At 45.8% G+C, this 20,843-nt stretch overlaps 1 protein-coding gene across 2 annotated transcripts in view; it reads right to left on the bottom strand.

Moving 5' to 3' along the window:
* Nucleotides 1–1,495: 1,495 nt before the first annotated feature.
* The window catches only part of LOC138516929 (E3 ubiquitin-protein ligase TRIM39-like), a 158,750-nt gene continuing 139,402 nt past the window's right edge, over nt 1,496–20,843 (bottom strand). For both annotated transcript variants that reach the window (XM_069632393.1, XM_069632394.1), the window contains exon 6: nt 1,496–4,685. In XM_069632393.1, the coding sequence (XP_069488494.1) occupies nt 4,150–4,685 (536 nt within the window). In that variant the 3' untranslated portion in view covers nt 1,496–4,149. The remainder of the gene's footprint in view (nt 4,686–20,843) is intronic.

Raw genomic sequence — 20,843 nt, 5'->3', positions numbered from 1 at the left:
CGGTTGTGGGATGAACGTGCATGCTCGCCTCATAACTGCTCAACCTAGAAACACACCCAGATATTATAGACAACCATTTTTTAACATTTTGTATTCAGATTTTATTCGCCTAAAATACTAAAATCATCCCAGTCTTTATTCATAGCTCGATCATTTTATATCAAAACAATATCAATTTGAACTGTGTCATTGAGATTATAACATTTTCATATTGAGTTTATAGCAAAATTCAATGTTACAAAGTGATGCAGCAAACTCCAGACCCCATATAAAATCTATGATGTCATCTATACTATGTATAGAATTTATATCCGCTTCCTAGCTGTGAAGTTATCAGAGCGTCACTAAGTAAAACCCTACATTCACTGTCTGTCTTCAAAGCTCAATACGCTCTTGGTGCTCGACCGAGCAACATCGTCAAGCGCTGCTCCCATATTTATATAGATTTTATATAAAATGCATATTTACTTTATATCAAAACTGATATAAATTAGAAAACACTTTGTATATCCAATATATATTGGATATATAAAATCCATTTCAAACATTTTTTATATCATTTTTATATCAAATTTATATTAAGTTTGTATCAAAGCATATCAAAAGTGGGAGGGACTAAGACCGGAAGCAGGGGGCGTGACCACCTGTCAAAATGTATCATTGTGTGAAAGGGGACCCCTTCTACTACTTCTCAAGGCTCTGGTTCCAAAAGTTTGCATTTTTATTGCTGACCACCTTGTGTGCACATGTAAAAGTCACTGAGACAAGGAAGACCCCCACAAGCTTGATGGTGGGCAAATTAGCCCATTAGTATTTAAAAGCATTGGCCCCTGAAGGGTGCTTGTGATGCAAGGTCTACTACAACGTGTCCATAAGATTCTAGAGGAAGATGCCACTGTGTAGAACATGTCTTACGCTGTGGATGGGTTCAGTAGATCAATTCAGGTGTGATGTTGGTCCAACACAACATACAACAGTGCAGTTCAACAGCTGGATTTTCACTGGGTCTGGTTCCACCTGAATCTGACTCTCAGTTCTCACCCTGTGCAAGGGACAAGGTACACTTTTCGGTCTCCCAGTTCTACAGTGCACGTCTGCACTACAGTTTGTCCCAGTCTGAACTAACGGAGCTTACATTATACTGCCTGGGCCAAGTGCCTACTCCCTGATTGGCTGGGGTGATCAGGTGTTTCTTTGCAATTACATGATTGGTAATGAGTTAAGGAAACTGGAGTATGGGGTGAAGCTTTAAAAAAACTAGCGACCAGTTTCAATTCATGGCTTGTGGTTAGTCTGTTTCTTTCCCTCTCGTTTGCAGGTCAAGGTGTTTAAGTCACTGGAATTTCAAATTTCTGTGGTCTGTTTCCTTCCCCTTTTCTTCATATCTTAGAGGTAGGGGTTACAGTGCAGTGTTAGGCCCAGGAGGATAGGATGCCTCAAGAGGATAGCTCAGGGGTATTAAAGCACATAATAAATAACCAATTACAAATTACACTTACAATATAAGTGTTTATTTTGACACAGGTTTCGACCATTCGTTCCTCATCAAGACAGGGCTGATCTTACATATAAACAATTAGCATTCGTTGCCATGGGTATTAGGTAATGGTATGTTCCAATTTAGGCATTGTATTAACCATCACACTTTCACCATTAAGCAATCTCACTATCAGTGATATTTCTACCCATGAGAGAAGAGACAAATACCACTGTATTAGACACATTAAAAGAATTGAATATGAGATCCAGGAATCTTGAGATACAAGAACTGAAACCCAAATCTCATTTTATTCCACCAGTCCCACTGGACAATGTGATTGATACATTTCAAGCAGTTGTCCAGGAGATCAATAAACTGATTGACAAACCCAGAAGAAGAGCAAAGTCTTGAACAATCTAAAAGGATCCAAATATCAGGCTATCCTTATGAAGGATACATCAGTTGTAATAAAAGAGGAAGACAAAGAGTGCAACATTGTAATTATGAACCAAGATGATTATATCAAAATGCCCAATATGCATTTACAAACCCCTGGCTGCTATTGGATCCTGAATACTGATCCTAGACATGAAGTCATGAGTGATGTAAAAGAACAGATGTTGAAGTCGTCCACACATCAACCTCTGGTAGCTGCTTTGCATTGTGATGTTGCTTCCAGAACAGTACAGAATCCCTGACATAGTTCTGCACTGCCGGAGCTACTTAATGGGAGATGCAAGAGTTCCCCTACGTATGCAAATAGGTGGAAGTCCCAATACCTTATAATAAGCATTACGGGGCCATCCCTTCTGCTCTCTTTTTGCTTTTCTTCTCATTTAAGATTTTTCAAAAGCAGCCCAAAGTGCAGGTAGCAACATTTTTCAATAAACCCCTTTAGTACAGGAGAGTTTGTAAGATTTCGATTTAAGTTACGTTGCTTGACCTCTGCAAACTCTTCTCCGCCATAAACAGACACATCACTTACAGGGAAAGGCCATCTGGGCAGAGTAGGGATGGTAGTTTAAAGGCGTAAACCCAAAGAAAATCCAAGAAAAATACAAATACTCAAAAATAGAGAGTGTGCAAGTTGCAAGAAAGAGCACAACTTTATCTCTTTATGTATAAAAGGGATAAGTGTGGATATGTGCGCGTGTCTGTTCGAAATATTCAGCATACATCCCAACATGCTACAAGCCTGAAATTTGGCATGTGGATAGGTTCCATGGTGTAGTAACAAATATAAAATATAACTTTTCGGATTTTTTCAAAGTAGCTGGAACCAATTTACAGGATTCATGCTTTTCTCATGGTCCCCTTTATGTGGTTTGCGTAGAGTTGGGAACAAAGACCATTTGTTCACACTAGCTCCTAGAGGTAAGACTAGCAATATCGTCTACAAAGAAGCATTGGTTTAGTTCATTGAATAAACTTCAAACTAGGACTGAAGTAGGAATTACTGTGCGAAGCAGAGGTCCACCTGCTAATTGTACATAAAGGGGCCGGGAGAAAAATACAGACAGCTCTGTGGAACTGAACTGAACACCATCTCAATTTGTTACTGCTGAGCTACAGTAGTACGGTGGAAAACCGCACATTAGCATTTTATACAATTTGCAACAATTAATACAACTCTAGCATGGTGATTGGCTGATCGTCAGTAAGCCCCTAAAGAACACAATCCATTAAGAAACCCCATTGGTTGCTGTACTGCTAGGAGCAAAGAACATAACACCCCTCAATGACATAATGCCTTGATGATTAGCAGAACATGTGTGTTCCTTATTGTTTGGCGCACTTAGGAATGCAGTTTGATAAAACCCTTGATGCAAATTGGACAGTTACCGTGGAGACAGCGCAAGCAGTAGCACTCCACTGAGGCTGACCGATGAAATTGTGAGTGAACATCAGCAAGGTCAAGAACATTGTTGCATCTCCTGGAATACCCAATCCCTTGTTCCTGATTGGCTGCATCGGCCCCTCGCCCCTCTGCACCTTCTCGGCCCACACCTCCGAAACTCCAATCTCACTCTTGCCGCCAACTTAATTGGAAACACCTATGTGCACTCCTGCTGCTGGAAATGGATTCCGTTCCATTTAGTTTGTTCTACCAGAGTACAATCATTGTGCATTCATATGTTTCATCTCTTGGGAACGCACCTGCCATCTGACGTTTAGCTTTGAGGCCATGAGAAAATCTGCCTTTGTAACAACTAATTGGGGCCCTTTTTGGCAGCCCGTTCCCTTTTGGCCTTCGCAGTTTGAGCTTTTATTATAAGATGGCGAACGATGCAACAGTAACATGGGCCTGCCAAAACATGGCTGTTGTCTTGCTCCCTATAACACCTTAACCATACTTAATGAAGCTCATCCTACAGAATAATAGAACTCCACCTACCTACCCTTCAACAAATAACATAAATGTTTTTCACTACAAATAGCCCTAAGCACACCGTCGCTCTGCACGTGTGCGATTCTGCGCAGCGACAGCTCCCTGATGTCTAGTCCAACTATATGTATCCTAAATACGCCATGACACCACAAAGACGCTTCACCCAGGCATCACTGCTGGGCCTCTGGCGTTGCTAAAGCGACTTTCTACGTTTGTACTTGGGACCCCCTGCCCACCCCCTCGGGACGTTGGATCTGCCTCTGCACAGTAGCAACGGACTTTATATAATGCGTAGGTCTGCGTCCCAGAGACAGAAGTAGGGATAGACTTGTTCATTGAAGGCGGCCTTGGTAAAAGTGTGGATGCGCTCCATGGTGTCAGCGTTGTACACAGACAGCGTTCCCTCTTCATAGTCCAGATAGACCCCGAGAGTCTCAGGAGCCTCTTGCGAGAAGAACACGTCTGAATAGGAGAAGCAATTAAGTCCAGATGGATCTGCGGTGACTGCTTTGTACTCTTCTACATAGCAGCTTAAAGCCCATATTCTTCCTCGGGGTGGCTCTCTAGACTGTTGGATTCTTCTAACAGACTCTTCGGCAACCCCTACAAAGTACCCGCAATACACCCGCAACACCTGCAGCTCCCAGTAATGCCTCCCGGAGGAGAACCCTTCATTCCCCAAGACACACACATCAGAAATGAATCTCTTGGGATTATCCGGCAGCGTCTGCGGTCTGTCTGTCCATCTCGCGCGTCTTCCGTTCTCAGACAGGATCAGGGCAGCATGGGCTGTGTCTGCATCCAGAGTCACCGGCACTGCAGAGAGGGGGGACCACAAGACGTTAATATTCACCCATGCAAGAGCACTACATAAGGCACAGTCTTAATAACCAATACAAGTAGAAACAATTACAAGATCAAAAACCTTGGAGCTCAGCACAAAACGTTTAGTTGAAGTGACGTTAAAGTGCTGAATTATCATAAAGAAACACTGGTTTAGTTTAGTTTGGTTTAGTTTCTTTATTTGTACCACGCGCTGAACCCTGAGGTAACTGGGTGTCAGAGACTTAGAACGAGTTCAACAGGTTACATGTATTTTCATATTATACAAGGCAATAGCGATAAGTGCAGGTGACCAGGTCACATAATGGTCGTAGAATTGATGCAAGGTGAAATGCAGTACAGGAGAGAGAGAGGCAGTGATTAATCAAGCAATTGAGCCATTCTTGTTAGCAAGCCAGGATTTGGTTTTGGCTCTGAAGTCCAGAACGAATATTCCATTCTGAGGTTAAGGGGTATAGTGTTCCATTGTTTGGGTGCAAGGACCGGGAAGCTGGAACCACCCGTTTTTTTAGGGCGAATTTGGGGATGATGAGCAATGAGAGTACATTGATCTGGTTGGTCTAGCTGAAAGGTGTTTGTTGAATTTATCTGCCAGATAATTGAGAGCGTCATTCGAGAGGCATTTATGGATGATGACCAGAGATCTATGGGCGATCCTGTCTCGTACTGGGAGCCAGTGGGCGTCCTGTCTAAAGCTAGAGATGTGGGAATGCCGCGGGATGCTCAGAGCAGATCTGAGGGCATTATTCTGCAACACTTGGAGTTTGTTCAGGGCTTGTTTGGTGATATAATTCCTATCAATGATGACCTCCCTGGAAATAACTATTTCTCTTTTTCTATTTCAAGATAATGCAAATGTATTAAATTGAAGCTATGAGAGGCCTGCAAATACAGCAATAATACATCCTGTCAATATGTCATAAATACTAAATTGAATGGCGCATCCTTTGGAATCGGCCAAAAAGACTGAGTTCCAAATACCGATTGGGAGGTTTGGCTGAATTTCGGCTGTTCGAAAATACCGAACTGCCGGTCACCAAAAAAAAAGAAAATCAAAAAAGAGGAAAGTACCCTGCGGCGGCGGTTCCCGATCACGGAAGTGAAAGGGAACAGGCGTCGCAGGGACCAGCGAGTTGGATGCAAGGTAAGAAGGAGTTTGGGAGGTTGGAGGGTGTGTGTGTGGGGTCAGGGGTAGGCGTGGAGGCCAAAAGTCAGAAATGTTCAGGGGAGAAAAGACCGAAGGTTATTTCGGAAAAATTATCTTTGGTCTATTCTCCCTCAAACATTTCCATATCGGGCTTTCAACCCCGATCCCATCTATCCACTTTTAAAAAATAATAATGAAATGATACGTTTTAGAAAGGGCAACATGATTCAGATAACAAACATTAAATATAAAGTAGAAAGGTCTGTGGCACCCACCTGTGGCATTCTTTATTGAATGGATATAAATGAATGCTCTTTCATCTCAGGGGGCAGTCAACCAGAGGGGAGCTCAAACACTAAACTGCCACTGAAAAGTTAGTAATTGCTCTGTCAGCAAGGTGCTAACACAGATGAAATAAGAGTAAAAAGCAAAGAGGTGATAACGCAGTTGGATTCTGGATGCTATCAAAGGCAGTCTTCAGTTAAAGTGACGGCAGCCACGAAAAGGCAGACTGTAACATGCACACAAGGCGTGGTGCACATTTAATGCCATGAAAGAAATATTTGGCTGTGTAGTAAGACTGGCAAAATAGGGGAAGCGACTTGCCTCTACCCCGACGCTCTAACACAACAAAATCACAGCACTGTGCAACTGTTAGGCATACAAGGCACTGATACGTTCTAATTTGTCTTCTGGAACTGTCCAGAAAAAGATATGCAGGACCCAATTTGCAAGATATAGATTGACAAGATCAGAAACGGCATCACAGTAAATAACATTACAAGCAGTGACATCAGACTTCAATACTCTAGGACGCCATTGGTAAATACATTAAAAGTTTTCACGTGCAAGCCAAGAGAATACTGTGGTGTACAATATGTGAATAGTCACTGTATGCAATAAGTCATTTTTTTTTTCTTTATTGAATATAGCTGAGAAAACGCAATTTTTTCAATATTAGACAACAATAACATTTACACATTGATAAATCATTTTACATAAAAAGGAACTTTAAGTAACAAAAGTTTCGACGCACCGTAATGAAAGCAAAGTTGGATCGATATGTAATCATATATGACTTGAATAATTAAAAAAAGTTCACCTTAAATGGAAACAGTTAAAATCTTAATCATAATTACAAATCATTCAAACTCAATAGTTTAGTAAGTCATGAGGATTTTTCTTCTTAGAAAATGTTGCAAACTGAATCATTTCTAGAGTCACCCGACGTCAGCAGATCAGGCACAGTAAGATTAAATGATTGGCCCAGGATCACATGGTGGTGAAATCAATATTTGGACCCAAGCTGTGATTTAAGCACTTGAATACCTATCTTCCAAGTGATAGGTCACAAATATTTATTAAGGTTTGGGTTTCCAAAAAATGTAATAATTCGTTTTTCTATCAATGCCTTGTAAAGTACACAAATCACATAAGAAACCAACCTGATATTCTATACATGATTATAGAAATGAGTCAAGCAGAAAGGCATGTATAGCAAAATTTCCGTCGCCCTGTCTGCACAATTGCAGTAGCAGTCTGCAAAGCAATGTGGATCTAAAAACAATATTATTTGTTTTGTTTTAAAAAAAAGTATTCACAATGAAAGAGAATTCAGTATAAGGTAATCTGCTTGAGCCATTGTTTTACACAACATGCAGCATTATGGCCAAGTTTTGGCCTGTTTTTTCCCTACCTCCTTTTCATTCTCTTCCTGTCCCACTGCTGTGTGGAACCCCTCAGGGCTCCTCATTGTCTCCTACTTTGTTTAATATGTATATTCTGCCCCTTCTTGCCATAATCCATGCACAAGGTTTTTATTTCCTGCTACTCCTATGCCGACGATATTCTCATTAGTGTGTGTCTTGATCTAACTCAGCCTGGGATGGCTGGTCATCTGAGGAGTTGCGTAGAGGCAGTTAGCGACTGGATGGCTTTGAATTGGCTCACATTGAATTGTGAGAAAACTGAGGTGCTGGTGGTTGGTACAGCTACCCCCTCCTTGTTTTGGACCCATGAGTTCTGGCCCGTGAGCCTTTTTCCTTTTCCCTCTCCCGTTTTATCAGTGAAGGACTTGGGTGTGAAAATTCCCGCTTTGCTATCCATGGCTGAGTAGGTCTTCTTGTCAGGTCGGAAGGGCTAGTTTAAATTGCGGACCCTACGACTACTGTAACGCAGTTGTTGCAGGATATGGCAGCTAGAGCAGTACTCCATCCTCCGTTCGGCGACCATGTGACACCGCTTCTGCGCCAGCTTCACTGGTTTCCAGTCGAACAGCGCTTTACATTTAAATCACTGTGTCTGGTTCACAAAGCCTTTTTACAAAACTGGAGCAGAATACCTTCAAATAAGGTTTTGCCCGTATAAACCCTGCAGGTCTCTCCACTCTCAATCTTTGAAAACCGTTCGGCCCCGTAGTAATAGACTCTCTCTGGTCGGTGGTCGGGCCTTTTCAGTGGCTGCGGCAAAGACATGGGATTCTCTTCCTTTCTGTCTGCGTGACATTGAGGCCCACCTTCCTTTCCGGCGGGCCCTAAATTCTTTTTTAGTACTCTTGTTCCCCTGGTTGGCTCCCTCCTCTACAGCTGTAGCACCATGAGGCCTGCGGGCGAATGATGCGCTTTATAAGTATGTATAGATAAGAAGATAAGATACTCCCCTCCCATTTATTATCACCCACCAATCGCACCTTTTAAGGGACATCAGTCCTTGCCCAGGCCTCCCTGTGTCTGGGTCATCATCCTCTAATCGGTTTATTGAAATGAGGATGACACAAACCTGAACCTGGGGCTGCTGGAGCAGTGGGACAAGTGCTGTGCTTCCCTGCGCTTTTCACTGTCGCATGAAAAATGTGAGCTGGGAAATCTTTGTCCAGCTGATCCTGCTTCAGAAGAGAAAAGTCAGAGCTTATTCCTGTCCTGAGCTGGCTGCGTGCGAGACACAGGGCGCGGTCTATGAAATGGTGACAGTCCCGCAAAATACGGGATGGTTGGCCACCCTACAGACACGCCCAGCCCTGTTCCCCGAGCTTAGGTTTCATCTGAGCTTGTTTGGTACAAAGTGAACATGGACAACCCGAACAAAGGGGCTTTTCCTTACCCATGTGGATCTTTATGGCCCATTTCAATACAACCTCATATAAGTGGCTGCACTTCAATTGTTACCTTGTTCATTTATCTATTGAAGATGTGACTGTGTATAGGGAGGCAGCTGGGGCAAGAATCTGCTTACCTCACATCACAAATATGCTCTGCTGTCACTCCTTTCCCTCCTGCTTCCATTTTCTCCCATACAGCAGTCTTTTGCCCCCCTGCTTTCCTTACTAGCAATTTCCTCTCTACTATCCCACTCTTTTCTGCTCTTTTTGAACACTATGTCGCCCCCTGTTCTTGCCCCATTCCCTTAATCTTCCTCTCGCCTTTTTCTTTCTCCATTTCTGCCAAAGGTTCTTTGCTATAAAGATACTGCTCTCTTCCTCATTTTGCTGCTATTCAGATACTCACCTGCCTTCCTTCACTAAATTGCACCCTCCCTCGTTTACCCACGAGGGAGGCCACAACAGTTGCCTTTACATTGCTGCCCCTCCACTACACATTCCCCATTCGCTTGCCTCCCTTCTCACCCTTTCTCCTGCCCTCCCTTACTCTTCAGACCTCCATTAGACCCCATTCTCTGTACACTCCTGAACCCCCTACTCTCGCTTTCCCGCCTCCCTTTAATCCTCTTTACCCTGCATTTCCCCTCACTCTTGTGCCTTATTGGCCAGTTCTCCTGCTCTCGTTCATTCTCTGTACCCATTCACCCTTTAACCCTCACTTGGCTCTGTTCAATCACTTTATCACTTCTCTTGTCTCTTATCTTCCCTCACTCTCACTCTCTCCTTCACGCGTCTGCCCTCCGTCATTGTCCAGTCTCCTGCCCATCAGTGTTCATGTTACCTGCCCCATCTCTACTTTTCTTCCTCACTATCCTGTACTTATTCCCTCTCCATTTCATTCACTGCCCTGTGGAGCTGGAGGAGGTATGGAGGTGATGGGTTGGAGTTAAGGGGTCTTTCAAGTGCCACAAGCGGCACTCGCCAAAAATGTACTCTGTGGTATGTTTTTAGATTAAAAGGTGAATTCCTTTAAGTCTGTGATGTTCAATGACATTTCAAGTGTGTGGGGGTAAGAACACCGGGGACATGCACACAATGGGACTGCAGTTTCCATGTGATAATGTCGCCTGGTAAAAGTCACCACGTAGGCGACTACTGTTCCTGCACTCCTAACAGCCTTCCCCCACATACTCTAGTCTGGGTATAATTTTCTATTATGTACTCCAGTCGTGGAATATTTGTGGAAGTGCTTGATTTTCTTTGGAGAGCAAATTTGGGGAAATGTTTCCCTGTCGGCCATTTCCCAGGTGACCTTCTGCATGCTGGAGGAATGATCCTATGCTATCACCTCCTGTAATGTCGCTCCCATTGCCTTGAACCCTTTCCTTTCCAACATTAGCTGGTTGGGGCCCACCGTCTCCTTGGTAAATTGAGAATTATTTGGTTATCCTATCAACACTAGAGAGATTCGGAAAGCTGTAGCCTTGCATTCATGTTATCATCCTTCTCTGGACTGCTGCAAAGTCATGGCTGCTCTAATTCCATGACATGCTTTGAAGTACTGCAATATGGATTTGCTAACACATATCCAGAAGGCTGAACCTACTACCTTGGCTGGATCCTAAGCCACACAGCAAAGCTGAACCCACTTATCAAGCACCGCTGTGACCCATTTGCATTGGATACAATGTCTAAGACTCTTGTTAATGTGTCACTCACACGTATGAATGAAATTACCGCTATCTGCAATTCTTTTACCACTGCCTTGCTACCTAATGATGCAAATGCCACTTTATCTGTGTCTATGACCCCAGAAAACATGCCCCCTACTGGTTTGAATGAAATTACCGCTATCTGCAATTCTTCTACCACTGCCTTGCTACCTAATGATGCAAATGCCACTTTATCTGTGTCTATGACCCCAGAAAACATGCCCCCCACTGGTTTGAATGAAATTACCGCTATCTGCAATTCTTCTACCACTGCCTTGCTAGCTAATGATGCAAATGCCACTTTATCTGTGTCTATGACCCCAGACAATGCCCACCCCACTGGTTCGGATGTGCCACCCTCGACCATCAATGTCACCCCTGAACCGCACCTGAAATGAGCCCTCATCAATGCCCGATCCATCAATGCGCATGCACTAGACATCCACGACCTTATTACCACCCTAGATCTAGATCTTCTAATGGTCACCGAAACTTGGCTACATGAAGCCTCAGGCCCCGCCCTATCCCTCGCTCTCCCACCTGGCTATGCCATCACGAGACAAGATCGCATGACCACTGGAGGCGGTGTCGCACTCATAGCCAAAGACTCGATCACCATCAGAAAGGCTACAAAACTATCAACAATAACAGCGACTACCTTCAATTGAAACTCACCATCTCGCACCAATGCACCATCAACCTACACTTCATCTATCGACCACCAGGCCCCCTAGGAGACTTCCAGGCCTCCATTACCAACCTCCTGGCGGACAACCTCAAAAAGTCATCCAATGCCATTTTCCTTGGAGACATCAACCTTGGCCTGAATGACGCCAAAGACCCTACGGCCAAAGCCCTTGACACAGCTCTAGCCACCCTAGGATTCGTCAACACCATCACTAACCCCACACACGCCCTAGGCAGATCACTAGACTGGATCGCCCACCACAATTGCCCCATCACAGTCACGGGCAACACCCCCACCCCATGGTCCGACCACCACACCATCACCTTTAACATCCCCACCACTACAACCACATCCCACCCCCCTCCACCCTTACCTCCTGCCCTTACAAGGAGTGCCCGTCAACTGACCAAAGAAAGACTCCTACCCTTCTTACAGGGATCTGCCTTCACAGCCCCATTCCCCAACAACCCAGAAACTCTGGCAAAAAATTATGATACTGCCATCACAGCAGCAATCAATGCCATCGCCCCACTTAAACCTCGGAAAACCAAACCCATTAGACATGCTAATGCGTGGTTCACCCAAGACCTTCTAAAACTACGCACCGACAAACGGGCAGCATTAGCTCTTTGGCAAACATCCCGGGATGAGAAAGACAAACTCAACTTCAAATCCCTTGCAAGTAATTACAAGAAAGCCATCATTAAAGCCAAAGCTAAATCCTTTGAAGAGAGAATTACTGAGGCCAAGTCGAACACCAAGGAAATGTTCGCCATATTCAGGGAACTTGAGACCCCCACACCCACCCCCCAAAACTTCACAAAGAATGGTGTGACAACATCCAAACAGCCATGCGCAATAAGATCAGCTCCCTCCAAGCCAAAATCTTGAACACCAAACTAACACTCTCCACCCACACTACACCCTCCCCACCACCACTGCCCCCATCACCCACTGAGGCCCCACCCACCTTCTCGTTTAAAACCATCCAAGAAAACGACATGATCAACATTATGAAAAACATAAAACCCTCCAATTGCAAAGGCGACCCCTGTCCTGCCTCCATCATCAAAGACTGCGCAGACACCCTGGCGCCTTTCATAACAGCCTTCGTCAACGCCTCTTTCACCACAGGGAGAGTGCCCGCCTGCCTCAAGGAAGCATGGGTCCGACCCCACATAAAGAAACCCACACTAGACATCACCTCCCCTAATAACTACCGCCCCATCACCACTGTCCCTTTCCTCCTCAAGATTCTAGACAAAGCAGCCTACCTGCAGGTCCAGCACTTCCTTGAAGAACAGAACCTCCTTGGACTGAGACAATCCGGCATTCGCCCTAGGCATGGGACAGAGACCGCCCTACTCGACCTCAAAAACCAAATGGACGACGCAAGGGACCAAGGCAAACCTGTCCTGCTCCTTCTCCTGGATCTGTCCGCAGCTTTTGATCTTGTAGACCACGACATCCTATGCCACCACCTCTCCTCCACAGCCAACTTCTCTCAAGAAGCCACTACATGGATCACCTCCTTCCTCCAAGGCAGGACCATGCAGGTCTTCTCTGACCTAGCCACTGCGTCACCAACCATCATGCTATGTGGGGTGCCCCAAGGCTCTTGCCTCTCCCCCACCCTCTACAACATCTTCACCCGCCCCCTCTTCCTCATCCTTGACGCCATGGGCATCTCTTACACCAACTACGCCGACGACACTCAGATCCTTCTCACACTGACAGGCGACTATGACACTGAATGCGCAACTCTCAACAACATATATGACACAATCCAAATGTGGATGGCTATCAACGGCCTCTGCCTTAACTCTGACAAAACTGAGCTCCTACTCGTAGGCTCCCCTGACACCCTCAAGAAACTTAACGCCCAGTTCAGTCACTTCACCATTGACTCAATCACGATCCCAGTACTTGACACGGTAAAAACACTAGGCGTCTACTTAGACTCCAACCTATCCATGACCAGACAAGTAAACGCCATTGCCTCCTCGGCCGCTTACCATGCAAAACTCCTTAACGCAATCAGACCTTATCTGTCAAAAGACACTTGCACTAACATAGCCAGGGCCATAACCGGCTCGCAACTTGATTACTGCAATAGTCTTTTCCTTGGGACCTCCAACAAAAATCTTGAGAAGCTCCAAGTAATACAGAACAGTGCCCTACGCGCTGCACAAGGCATTGCCAAGAGAGAGCACATCACCGCTGCCAGAAAAGCGTCCCACTAGCTCCCCATAAAGGAAAGGATCTTATTCAAGACTCTAAGCATCACCCACAAATGTGTCCATCTTGCCGCCCCAATGTACCTTTTCCAGAGGATCCACCCGGTCTCCTCCACAAGACCCACTAGGTCACCCTATGCCAGCATGCTCTCAGTACCCAGGGTAAAAAGGACCAGAGCAGGGGGCTCCAGCTTCCCGTACCTCGCTGCCGTACACTGGAACACCCTCCCTAGCTCCCTGCGCTCTGAACCCTCACTGACCGCCTTTCGGAAAGCCCTGAAAACGACCCTGTTCATCTAACAAACACATGGCCTAGCCCTCATGATTGTATTGTATGATGTATTATGTGGTATATCTGATCACAGGTCACTGCCTCACTGTAAGCCAAGGCACAACCTGCACACATTGTAACTAAGTCTTCCTTGCAAGTAACAGTGCCACAATGCCCCTGGTCTGTCTGCGCGCTATATAAATTTAATAAATAAATAAATAAATCACTTGCTAGACTGTGGTTCTCATGCTAAAGATACCTTTTAAGAATGAAGCTTAAATGGAGTCACATCTCTGGCTTTTTAATAATTATTCGATACTGTCTGACTTCACCATTATGATCTGTTCTACCAGTGATGCTATTGATCATATCATAATAATAGTAATTTGGCATTTATATAGCGCTTTGAACCCTCAGGTATCTGAGCACTGCTTATTATTACCCACTGTGTGGTACTCATTTATCAACCTCGGAAGGATGAAAGGCTGAGTTTGGCCCCGCAGGGATTCGAACCTCCGTTAGCAAGGATGTCAAAGCGAGCGCTCTACTCGCTGTGCCACTTGACCGGCTCGTGTGATGTCATTAGTGATGTTATCTGTAATGTCATCAGTGTGCTCATGGGATGGGGCGAGGATGGAATAAGCTGGCATACCAGCCAACACCAATGAATTTCTGGGTTTGTTGCATTCATCCGATACCTTAACATCACTTCAACTAAAGATTTTTCACTGACTTTCAATGGTTTTGTAATGCTACACTCCTACCTACTCCTATTTATTTATTTACATACATACAAGAGTAACAATGTTGTTTTGATCACAAAAGAACGTACAACAGATAATAAATCAGATTTGACGTGAAGCAGTGAACTTCTTACAATGGGGTGAGTTTCAGGGACATTCTGACCAGGTTATAGAAGGGAGTAAATGGAACAGTCACTGGGGACAATACATAAGTGGACATAAATAGATTTCCACTGCTGCACTTCTGTGCACAGTGTCCCTGTGCCCATAGAACTCAGGGCCTTGTGCTGTTAAGCTTTTGTAATCCTTTCTGTGCTTTCCTTGCCAACTCGCAGCATTACCAAGATACCCGCCGCCTCTTTCCTAACTGTAAAAGCTGCCTGATATCTTCTTTCCGGCCTCCGTGCTTGCTTATTGGGCACCAGGGAAGCTAAATTAGATTATGGTAGATCGGCAGGCTGTAGCCAGCCCACCCCCTAAAAGGCCCACTTTCTAAGGCCCTGTCTGTTCCCCTGTCCGTTGCTTGGCTGGGTCTGTGCGTCCTCTCCTACACCCGCCCCCACACGTGCACATAGAGGCTGAGGAAAACTCCATGTATTCTGGACACACTGTAAGCAATGGACCACCTAACACTTCTCTGAAGGTCAGTTCCTTCAACTAACCTCATCAAGCCTTTCCTACACACCAGGACTGTTCGACCTCTCACTTCACCGGATCTGGACTATGACTAAACTAACTTTGCCCAGTTGCTGCATGTATTTCACCTACGCTGCTGAATTTCGTATTTAGCCTTGCCCAGTTGCTGAATGTATTTCCCCTGCCCTGCTGAAAATCGAATTTAGCCTTGCCCGGTTACTGAATGTATTGCACCTTACCTTGCAGAAATTCGGTTTTAGCCTTGCCCAGTTACTGAATGTATTTCACCTGTCCTGCAGAAAACCGTATTTAGTTGTGCCTTGTGGCTGCTTGTGTTCTTCACTAGCGGGTGCGCTTCCGTCTGTGCCCCCCTTCCCTTATGCTCCCCACTGCTCCCTAGCCCCTACCTTCAAGTGCATCAGTGCTTCAGCCTTGCAAGCGTCTCCCCTCCCCCAACCACTTCAGCCAACCATGTCGCTATCTATCTCTCCTATCCTCTCCAACTGCTTCACTATCTGCTATCCTTCTCCTATCACTAAATCTGGCCGGAAGAAACTTAAGAAGGACATAGTGGGCTCCAACCCAGGCCTTCCTATTGCAGACATCTATATCAAGGCTTCCACCAGAGAGAGGCTCACTGACATCCTCTTCTTCGTTAACACACCAGATCTATGGACTTGCTACATGGTCAGCTTTCTCTCTCCCATCGCCTCTTCTGCCATTAATGGCGGCACTCGATGGGAGGTTCTCCTTGACCTCTTCGCCATTTCCAGAGTCATCGGTAATGTTTATCTCAATGGCACCATATTGGTTCAGGGTCCTCAACCTAACTTTCTTCTCTTATACAGGCTCTTCCCTCGCCTCTCTAACCTCACCTCTACGTCAGGCCAGGCTGCCTTGCACTCTGTGCCTTCTTCCTCCTCTGTACAGGTGCCACTGCCCTGCCTTACTGTCTCGGGTCCCTTGTCGGCATTGGCTCCTTTGCCATCCTCCACTATCCCCCTGGCCCTCTTGCCACCCTCTGGGGGGACCACTGTCACCTGTGCCCACCCGAGGATGACCCTCAAGGATGGCAAGCTGCTCCATATTGCCACTCTCAACACCCGCTCTGCTGTCAAGCACTCGTCTGACATCTGTAACCACCTCAAACTCATGGATCTTGATGTGCTCGCCATCACTGAGACCTAACATAAATCTTGATCTCAGGTTTGTTGTTCTTAAGGGTTTTAATATGCATTTGTTTAGATTGGCCCTCTGTGAGGCACATGTTTCGTCACAGCAAGTGACTACTTCAAATCAGGGCAATTTCATGTTACAATATATGTTAAATTGTCACATGTAATCCTTTATCTTCTTCCTTGCATGTTCCCATAAGGTCTCGAGTTTTGTGTCATCGCTGCTGCCGTTTTTCCCGGGTTTAATCCCCCTGCAAAGTGTCTAATTCCAAATCCCTCGCGTCGGCTCTCCGATAGAGCCCTGATTTGAAGAAGTCACTTGCTGTGACGAAACACGTGTCTCACAGATGGCCAATCTCAAAAAATTAGTATTAAAACCCTTAAGAACAACAAACCTGAGATCAAGATTTATGTGTTTCTTTATAAACAGTGGCGCAGAATTTGTGTGAAAGACGTATTCTTGATTAACTCCCACCGTGTAGGGGAAACAAGTCTCTGTTTACTTTGACGCACGCGCTACAAAATAAAAACATAAATGACTTAAAGAGGGCGCAGAGCACTCTAAGCTTTGTAGGGGAGGAGTGGTCCAAGGGACCCCCCTGGCCTACATCTCCACCCCAGGAGAGGGCCATGGCTCATCGGGCGTCCCCTCCTTACCACCCAGGCCCAGGTGGTGGATGGCTCACCTGTTGAAAACATTGCCCACACGTATTGAATTTAGCTAGGCCTCAGAAACCATTCTGTCTAATAAAGATGGTGCGAGCGTAGCGCACTGTAGCGCAGCCCCCACCCTCGGAGAGTTTCAATTATCCCTGTTGCCGCAGCACCCTGGCAGATCCGCTGTGAGCACGTTCCCACGAACAGGACGGACAGGAGCTAGCATAAGATACTAACACTGTAACATTTCACCGTCCGCAGTGTACCACTGCTCCCAGAATGACCCGGTCAGCAAGGCCTGGGTGGTGGGAAGATCTGTAGAACGGTCATCCGATGAAAGCAGAAAGGTACCCAAATATGAATGTCTGCTAACATGTACAGCCTTTTCCATACAACCACGTTTTACTAAAGAAACCTGTAAAATTGTGTATGACACCAGCCATGAAGGACCCACACCCCTACAGGGGTGTGCAAATGATAAAAGCATTCCGGGGGAGTGTTTCTTAGATGTATCATTGAAAACCGTACACCCCGCGGTCCCGCGCCATAATTGAACTAATGCTGCTAGAATGCACAAGAAAACGAATGTAACCATACAGGGGGCACCTGTGAAGGGTGTGCGAGAATGCACTCGTTACGCGTGTATGTTTAAAGCCCCTTGCGTGTCACCACCGTCACATACGGTGGCAGTTCATTTTCTGTGTACTACACCAACCGCAATGCTACCTCACTTACTGCAAGATGTATATGCATATAGCTAAATACTGTAATTGTTGAAACATAGTGTACGAATAAGGTGCACAGACTGAATATAATTGAAATGCCTTCAGTAATGTGAAATGTATGTTCTCAAGTAATTGAAAGAAATATTATAAAGTGTTCTAATGATTGTGATGTTTTCGTCTCCAAAAACCGGCAACACGCGAGGAAGATACCTTTGTAAATATGCGCAAGGCCATTCCCCCTCCCACCCTGCGGAGACTGCCAAACATGAGAACAGAGGCCCGCGCCGCGCTGCCCCACCTCCCCCACCTAGACTGGAGCCGCTTCAAAGATGTGTAGCCCCCTCTGCAGCACCCAAGGCCACGGGCTGCCACCTGCATTATTTACAGCACAGCAGTAAACCTCTGCCTGAACCCACACTTCCAAAGGCGCCCCCTCGTAAACCCCACAACCCACCAGATCATCTTAGACTTATGGCCCTGTGCAATCAGGACACCCAACACTGTGGCAACACACAGCGGCACATTTATACCCACATCTAACAAGACAGGGAGGCACGTACCGTCCGTCCCATGCCCTGAAGCTTAGCCCCTCGACCTATGGCCCCGGTCAACAGGACGCTGGTAACCATGTCCTGACGTAGTACCAACAGACCCCTCACAAGGTGCATTCCTCCTGTGTTGCATTAACCTGTAGAATAACCTATTGGAAGATTTACTAAAGGAGATAATATTGCAATGACTGAATGACTGCGGTGTGCATGGCCTAGGGCAAATAAGTCAGGAAAAGACATTCATCTCTGACACTGGCCGCGATGGCACAACAACACCGCCCGGATGAATTCTGCCAACCTGCCAGGACCAGCCCAACCCACGAGGCTGACCAGTGACGTTCTCCAGCCACGGCCAACCACATCACAGCAGCACCTATAGTTAGTCGTCGCCACCCAATCCCATTGAACTTGTGCCTCCTATAGTGTGTAGGTTCTTATGACGTTTTTTGTAAATATATACGCCTGTCTTTGCTATTGTCAGACAGAGCGCTCTCGGAGTTTTGCAGAGTTCTTTGCATGCCCTATTCTAATCGATAAACTCCCATTTAAGCTCACCCGCACTCTGTCCTGGCTTTATTCCCGATTTGGTAGAGTCCTTTATTGTCTCTCATTGCAGGGAGGATCATGCTGGTTGGGGACGCACGCCTTCAGTGGTGACCCCGAAAGCGTGATCATTATTATTATTATTTTTCCCCGACCTAACATTACCGTCCCCTTTTGGCACGAGAATCTCCGGTCGAAAAGGGATACGCACGGTGAGCCGGCTCCGGGAGGCTGCCCGCCAACGGCGACCGGTACACTAAGAAGTGCGCACTCAATAGAGAAAGGGTACGGGATCCCGGTTGAAAAATCCCCTTTGAGTACCGCTCACCGGAGCCAGGGCTGACTGTTGAGCTGACGGCGACACTGCCTGGACGGACCCAGTTTCGGAGACTATCGGTTCAAGACGGGCACGTGAGTACTGAGTGCGAGCGATTGTAAAGGGAGTGGGGGGAGAAGTGTAGGACAGGGAGCGAAGAGGGGGTACGCAGATCTACTAAGGATCATCCTAAAATTTCCTTGCTTTTTCTTTGCATATGGCCATTAGGATCAAGAGGTGAATAAGAGATAAAAGTGACGGGAACCTAGCTCCGAAAGGGGGTGGAAGGCGGCGCCGCATAGTGCTATCTTGACTAGTACTGGGGATATATGAGGAAGTGGAATATAAGATAAAAGTGTCCAGCAAAAGGGGGCACTGAGAATATATTAGTGACCGCTATTACTTCTTTCTTTTCTTTTCTTTAGGGGTAGGGGGAGAATAAAAAGTGAGATTAGCACAAACTTAGGGAGAAAGTACGAGAAAAAGAGTCCTACTAGAAGGGGGGAGAGCAGGCTAATATATATATATATATATATGCGCATCCATATATCCAAATAAGACGGACAGGGACAGCCGGCTAGGGAGGAAAGGGAGGGCAGCTTGAATGGTGAATTGAGTGGTACCAAGAGGTGTGTGCACCTCGTATGTGTCAGAAGACAATTTGATGTTGTGAATGTGTAAAATGGTTATAAATGTATAGTAGTTAAATGGTCATGGTAAGTGTGACCGGATAAAACTTTTTGAAGACAACGTTGATACAGTGAAGTGAGTGGGTACCTTTTTGATTTCTGGGTTGATATTGTCAAAATAAATGATGGGTTGCTCTTGTATGTGCCCCCCAAAGAGAATAGAGTAGAAACTGTGTACAGCCAGTTTTGTATTGTGCAGGCAGGGGGGGAGAGCCCAAAGGAGCTCAATATTGAATGTGAAGTAGAAAACGAAAAATAATATTGATAATACATTTACATTGTAGTTGCAGACACACAGAGACACACAAGCACTAGGAGGGCACAGAGATGGGGGCTGAAACACCCTTATCACATATTTGTAAGAATCTCCCAGGGTACGCGGAGCGGATTAAGAAATATCACGACCAATGGATAACCGAGTTGAAGGGGGAGGGGTTACCCTAGATATGGCCCGAGGGAGGGTCATTTGATAAAAGTGTTCTGGATATGGTGGCCACATGCATTTGTTTGAAGTACAAGGGGAAGCAGTTGCAAAATAGGAGGGAAATATTAGATCTTTGGAGGTTATTTGAAGAGATTCCACCGCCTAAAACACTAGCATTAAATCCTGATCTCCCGTCCACCACAGACAATCCACTAATGATACAGAAAGATGTCAAAGAATTGTCAAGTGTAGCGCCACCAGTAGAGGTAATAAGTTTGTACCCGATATTAAACAAGCCTGTGCCTGCAGAAGGATACAGTGACCCCACATATGTGCCTCCCCCGACAACTACTACACCCCACCGGCCCACGGCACCCCCACCATATGAAAGTACGAGAGAGCGAGGCCAGGCGAGTACACAAAGGGTGGACATAGAGAAACTCACAGATGATTTACAGTCAAGACTCTCAATAGCAAAAGATGAGCTCTCGAGGATAAAAGACATGTGTGGACAAACAGC

Source organism: Ambystoma mexicanum, chromosome 6q (genome assembly GCF_040938575.1).
Source record: "Ambystoma mexicanum isolate Mex_15411 chromosome 6q, UKY_AmexF1_1, whole genome shotgun sequence".
Classification (NCBI taxonomy): domain Eukaryota; kingdom Metazoa; phylum Chordata; class Amphibia; order Caudata; family Ambystomatidae; genus Ambystoma; species Ambystoma mexicanum.
Note: the sequence above shows the minus strand (reverse complement) of the source record. Positions and strands in the feature narration are given on the sequence as shown.